This window comes from Gallus gallus, chromosome 20, assembly GCF_016699485.2.
Source record: "Gallus gallus isolate bGalGal1 chromosome 20, bGalGal1.mat.broiler.GRCg7b, whole genome shotgun sequence".
Classification (NCBI taxonomy): domain Eukaryota; kingdom Metazoa; phylum Chordata; class Aves; order Galliformes; family Phasianidae; genus Gallus; species Gallus gallus.
In genome coordinates, this window is record NC_052551.1 from 11096099 (window position 1) to 11102514 (window position 6416).

At 47.3% G+C, this 6416-nt stretch overlaps 1 protein-coding gene across 2 annotated transcripts; it reads right to left on the reverse strand.

Annotated features, from left to right (window-relative positions):
• Nucleotides 1-210: 210 nt before the first annotated feature.
• On the reverse strand, nucleotides 211-6163 carry DDX27 (DEAD-box helicase 27). 2 transcript variants are annotated; one of them, NM_001006293.2, is made up of 21 exons: nucleotides 6034-6163; nucleotides 5821-5955; nucleotides 5679-5738; nucleotides 5240-5396; nucleotides 4851-4900; nucleotides 4605-4691; nucleotides 4179-4284; nucleotides 3913-4086; nucleotides 3432-3582; nucleotides 3180-3279; nucleotides 2929-3070; nucleotides 2701-2854; nucleotides 2502-2583; nucleotides 2251-2428; nucleotides 2006-2112; nucleotides 1754-1859; nucleotides 1554-1648; nucleotides 1324-1450; nucleotides 957-1041; nucleotides 696-770; nucleotides 211-437 (listed from the first exon to the last, which is right to left on the reverse strand). In NM_001006293.2, exons 1-21 carry the CDS (start codon nucleotides 6121-6123, stop codon nucleotides 422-424), a joined length of 2277 nt encoding a protein of 758 aa, NP_001006293.2. In that variant the 5' UTR covers nucleotides 6124-6163; the 3' UTR covers nucleotides 211-421. The 2 variants fall into 2 exon arrangements, with proteins under 2 accessions (NP_001006293.2, XP_024998023.2); XM_025142255.3 differs by having other exon boundaries at nucleotides 5821-6163.
• Nucleotides 6164-6416: the final 253 nt, after the last annotated feature.

The window sequence follows — 6416 nt, forward strand, 5'->3', positions numbered from 1 at the left end:
TTATGGTTGCTTTCTGTTCAGTTGGTTAGGAGGGACAGTATCCTCTTAGAGGATCAGACTACCCCTCAGAAGGACATCTTCTGGGGTGCTCCATTTAGAAACAGATTCTCACCTCTATAAATCCTTTCAACCATATCAAGTAACAAATCACAAAAGCACAAGAACTAAGCATGAAGAGTGACAGAAGGAAGCTGTTATATAAGAAAAAGATTTTGGTTTTTTAGAAAATTTATTATATTGGCTGAAGATATTTTCAGTGTTCAAACATCTATACATGAACAGCCCAAAGCTATTCTGAGACTTGATGAACATCTATTCAGTTTTACTGAATATATCTCCTCTCCAGGGCCTGGATTTCTTTACACTGGGAGAAGTCTGAAGTGGGCAGATAGCCCACATTCCCCACTTGGTAAAACAGTTCTTACTTCCTCTTGTACCTGAAAGAGAAGATCCTTGAAGTCAACCACCAGCCTACCTCAGTGATAAATAAGGAGCAGCACAGTGCTTTTAGAGGCAGTGCTCTCTCAATGCTAAAATGTAGAAACGTGCTACCACAGACTGGCTCTTGGATTTCTCCCAGACCCTGCAGCAGCAGATTAAACAATTGTAGAAGCATGAGATGTCTTAGAAAGGACCTTTAAACCATTACAGTAAAAGGAAATCAAGAAAAACTTGGAATAGAAAGAGGACTATACCTGGACTTGGATTTAAAGTTTCCTCCTTTCCTACGCTGGGCCATACCCAAGCGTTTCCGATCCTCAAACGATGGACTTTTAGAGGGAGAAAGAGAAAAACAAGTGTTACATGTACTTCTAGAGAGATACTCGGCTTTGCTCTGCCCATAATGTAACTAGAATGGATCCTTTCACCCAGGAGCCCGCATACTACTGCTGAGAAAGTTCAGACACTACAGAAGTACGTATCTCTGTGCTAACATACTGCTGCTAAGCCATTACCCTGCACGGTACTGCTTCAGCGCCTTCCTGCTTGTGTTGGTAAGCTCTTCATCAAACACAGACACCTTTTTCTTCCGCTTGGGGCCTAAAACAAAAAGACAATACAGTAGTCAGAACATGGGCTGTAAAGAGAAGGCCAGAGCATCGTCTTGTTTACTAAAGCCCAGTATTTGTGACCACAACAATTAGCATCACCACCAGGAAAAGCAATGAGTCTCCCCTCTGCAACTGTGTGCCCTGGCCAGCACCAGCCACCATTCCTTCTAACTCAGTGCTTCCCACTGCACCACTGAGTTCATTTCACCCACATGCAACAAAGCAATCAATACAAGGTTTATCAGATGTGAAATAGAAGCTTTTTCTCCACCTTTTGGTGCTGCTGCTGGTTCCTCTTCTGGCAAAGCTCGGGCTCGCTTCACTCGCCGATTTCTTTTTGCCAGCCGCTCAGCGTACATTTGAGATTTCAAGATTTCAAACTGTGACCTCTCCTCTGGCTACAAAGCGTTAAAATGTACATTGACAGCAATGACACGTTTTGCTGAGGAAAAAGTGAGGATAATTCACTCCAGGGCCCCCTCTCCCCATAATTATACTCACTGTCATTTGGGCTTTTCTCTGTGTGTCCTGCATAAATTTCTTCCTTTTCTTTTTGCCCCGTAACGCGAGGTCAAACTCCTGCAGAGCTTTAGCCACTGGAGAAGGACAGAGAAAACCATGGAATAAAGACCTCTCAAAGGACAGAGCACGTTCTTCTTGCAGCTATGGAATTTAGCATGCCCAGCAGTGCTACGACTCACATTTTTCTTTCTTCCTCTCCTCACGGGTCTGGAACCAGCTCCGCTCTACACCCTTGGTTGCAGCCTCCTGTTTTCCTTCCTCCAACTGCTTCTTTGCCTTATTGATCTGAAACAAGTCAGACAAGATGTAAGCTCACAGTTGCCAAGGAATATCTACCACCTTTCCTTCTGAAGTAAGCAGGCTAAGCACACTAGGGTCACCTTCTCCTTACGCATTATGGACTCCAGGTCAGCATTCTGAAGAACACCTACCTGGGCTTCTGACTGCTGCATTTCACGCTCCTCACGCTCCAGGCACAGAACTGCATACACGTCTTTTTCCAGATTCTCAATCTTTTCTCGGAATTTTAGTATGACATCTGAAAAAGATCCGGCATGAACGCTAGCAGAAGCAACCCATTTAATGTCCACTTTGCCATTTAGCACCTCTTTTAGAGTCTCTTCCCTGTACAACCACGTTCCTTGCCCGTGGCTCTCCTTTTTATCTCAGCACATACCTTGGGGGAGGATTCTGGCTTTCACTGGTGTTTTGGCAGCCTTCACAATCTCCTTCAGCATCTTCCGCTCTTCCTCACCCACGAGTGAAACCGAGCGACCAGCCCTACCTGCTCTTGCTGTTCGACCCACTCGATGGACGTAGTGTTTGGTGGTATTGGGCATGGTAAAATTGATTACCTACCAAATGAAGTGTTAGTAGGGAAATCACATTGAAAGACTCGTTAAAAAGATCAGGGCTACAAATACTCACTGTTTTAACACCTTCTATGTCAAGTCCTCGTGCAGCCACATCTGTAGCTACCAAAATATCAATCTGCTCATCCTTAAAACGCCTAAGCAAAAATAGCAAACATATTAGCTATGAATACGGAGATTCACTTTTTCTCTAAAACTTCCAGCTTTTAACTATCTTGTTTCCTCCCATGATGGCCCAGTAAGCCTGGTAATACCTCAGTGCCTCCAGCCGCTGTGCCTGGGAGAGGTTCCCATGAAGCTCCCCAACCCGCAGACCCATCAACCCAAGCAGGATGTGCATACGATGAGCTTGCTTCTTTGTCTGGGTGAAAAGCATCACATGATCTGGGAAGGTCCGTGTCAGTAGAGCTGAAAGAAAGCCCTCTCAGCAGCCTGCTTCACAGTCACCTACCGATTCCATCCTTTCCTTGGTCATTGCTCACCCGACACAATGGCCTCACGGTCTCCCTCTCGGTTGGGTCTGATCCGGATGAATTCCTGCCTCAGGAAAGGGGCAACATCTGTGTTGCTGTTCACAAAAATTCGTGTGGGATTCTTCAGGGAAACAGAAGCCAAATCTTTCACCTATCAGAAAATATATATATAGAAAAGTTAAAAATAAAAGTTTCAATCGAAAGATTTAATAGACAACCATCTATTCAACCTGAGCATGTTTCCCAGCAGCCTGTCTTACCTCCTCTGTCATTGTGGCAGAGAAAAGCATTGTCTGCCGGTGCCTGGAACACAACCTGATTATTTCCTTCATCTGTTCCTCAAAGTATTCATCCAGCATCCTACGCAAGAGAAACACAGCAAGATCAGGCAGCTTTATCTAGTTCTAGCTAAGAACCATTATGTAAGGCAGGGTAACAAAGACTGCCCTATACCCCAGGAAAAGAAGAGGGAGCCACCATCACATTTTTCACCACTGTTCCATGTAGCCTACCTGTCTGCCTCATCCAAAATGAGCACTTCTACACTGCTCAGGTGGAAAGAGGGACAGTTGTGGAGATGATCAATTAGTCGCCCAGGAGTTGCAATAAGAATGTCCGGCCCAGAGCGCAGAGCTGCTTCCTGAGTCTTCACATCTAGGCCACCTGAAAGAGAGCACACAGACTGCTGACTCTGTGAGCAGGAGGCAACAAAGTACATACATCCAAACTGCCTGAGAAATGGGAAAAAAGCAGAGACTGATCACACGTTCACAACTGGAAGTGACCTCACCTTTTCTTTTTATGGAAAACAACAACAAAACCAACAACTAAAAAAGCTGCATGGCATTGGAAAGTGAGATCTTAAACTCTAGTTCACCTTCTAGAAGCATATCTGCAACAACCACAGTGTCCAGTTTCAGAGCACAGAATTTTCAGCTCCACATAGCAGCTTATAGTGACCTGTGCCATCCACATATGCAACTTCATACTCACCTACAGCAAGGCAAGTTGTGACACTGCTGAACTGTGCCAGCTGTTTTGTGACAGAATGCACCTGAATACCCAACTCTCGTGTTGGCACAAGAACCAGTACCCTCGTTATTGGGGCCTGACGAGGTTTGTAAATCAGGCGCTCAAGCACAGGCAAGATGAAGGCAGCTGTTTTGCCTACAGAAGAAAAATTAACAAGAATTACAAAGACTTATCAGTTACTGTGAATACTCTGAATTCCCCACGTTTCCCGTGGCTCAAGCCCTTACCTGTCCCAGTAGCAGCACAAGCACAAATATCCTTCCCCAGAAGACCCACCGGGATACAAGCCTTCTGAATTGGAGTTGGCTGCTTGAAACCAAGAGCTGTGATTGCCTTCAAAGGAGATAGAACAGTTCAGTGCTGTCTCTACTCACTTCTATTGAGGCTACAGCTGGAATACTTTCTCCACCTGTGGGCTCCCCAACACATGTGGTAGTACTGGAGTGTTCAGTAAAGGCCATAAGAATGGTAAAGGACTGGAGCACCTCCCACACCAGGAAAGGCTTAGAGAGCTAACTATCATACATACCCCAGCTCATTTCCTTTTCAGAGAGGTTGTAAAGAATGAAGGAATGCAATGGCTTTGAGTGGCAGGGAGAGGCTGCCCAACGTTCCTTACAACAATACATGTAATAACTGAACTAAATAAATACCTTTAGCAAAGGTCGGGAAAGATTCATGTCCTGGAATGACAAATTATCATCGTATTCAGAGGCATCTTCAAAAAAGCTTTCTGCCTCCTAGAAACAGCAAACAAAAGCAAAGCAAGAAAACCACACTCAGCAGCACAATATGCAGTCAAAGGGCTCTGGTTTGCTCTGTGTCCTACAGTTCCTTATGCTCTTCCCAAAGTTACACTGGCTGGAGAACAACCTGGTGCCATTCCCTGCAGCACTTACTTTTTGTCCTCCTTTTTTCGATCTCTTCCTTTCCTTCACTTTAAGCGTATCTGCAAACAAGAAGAATTACAATAGGAACTTCAGTACAGCTAAATATATAGCAACATATTCTGTGTGCCCTCGTTTGGTACTTTTTGCTTCTAAGAAGTTAGTGATGAAAAAGCCTCAGAAACAAAAATAGGCAAGCAGTGAAGTAAAACACCAAGCAAATCTCCTCATTCAAGAACCACTCAACAGAAGTACCAGAGCTACCATTCAAAATGAGCTTCACTGATCACAGAGATCCGCAGACACCACCAAGTAAGAAATTCTTGTTCATTCCCACCAAGGCTTCTTTAAAGATCGTTCTCCAGCAGATCGGTGGCCTGTCCCATTTCTGCCCTGCGTACCTGCTTTTGTGAAGATAGTTTCATCATCCAAAGAGTACTGGGACTCATTGTCCTCTTCTTCCTCTCTACCAAAGTCCTCGCATTCCCTCTTTTCGGACTGATTGTCCTCAGTTTCTGCATTGCCATCTTTCACTTTTGCTTGTTTAGCTTCTTTTTCCTGGTCAAAAGTATAAAATAAGCCAACTGGATGACATGAAATGGGCAAAGAAATGGAACGGATGATGTGAAATGGATAAGGAAGGAAACCTGACTCCTTCGTGAGCTTTTTTTTTCGCTTTGTTATGAGCCCATTCACACCCACAGCTTCAATGCAAGCATTAACAGCTCTGCACACAGCAGTTTGTGGCTGCAAACCGACAGCTGCAGCTCCAGCACTGCGTTCGGGGGGACCAAACTCACTCCAGACCTCGCAGCAACGTGGCACCTGGAGAAAACCAACCTGGAACTTCCTTTTCTGCCTCACTTTCTCAATCTTCTCATCCAGCGTGGTAGCCGATTTCTAGGCAGGAAAACGAAGGCACGGTGCTGTGAGAGGAGGCCGGAGGAGCGCGTGGCGATCCCCCCCCGGCCGCAGGGCTCACCTTGCCGCGGAGCTGCCGCAGCGCTGCCGCCCAGGCGCCCTCCCCGCCGGCCTCCACCTCGCCGAAGACGAAAGCGGCACTGAAGTCCCCTCCCGCCGCTCCCCGCCGCCCGGGGCCCGGCGCCGGCCGCACCTCCTGCAACGACACCCGTGAGCCGGCCGAGCCGAACCGAGCCGGCCTCACATCATCCGAGCCGAACCGGGCTGGCCCTACCTCTTCATCCTCAGAGTCTCCCGACTCGGGCTCCTCGGGCCCCTCGTCCCCCTCCGCGATGGTGCCCACCAGCCCCAGGCCGTGCAGCATGTCCGCCCCTCCCAGGGACCGCGCAGCACCGCGTGGCCCCACAGCAGCGCATGCGCAGCGGGGCGGCGCGGGGCGGAGGCAGCGGCTGCTCCTCCCTCTCAGGGAAGGGAAACTGAAAGCGGCGGGGCGGGGGGGGTTATTGGATCAGTCCTTTTGGAACACAACTCCTACTGACAGGAAAAGAGATATCTCTGCACTTATACAGTACGCTTTATGGATATATAGATAGGCCCTCTGTGTTGTTGGTTCAGCCTCTGCAGCCACCACACAGCCTCCTTCTTAAAAGTAAACTC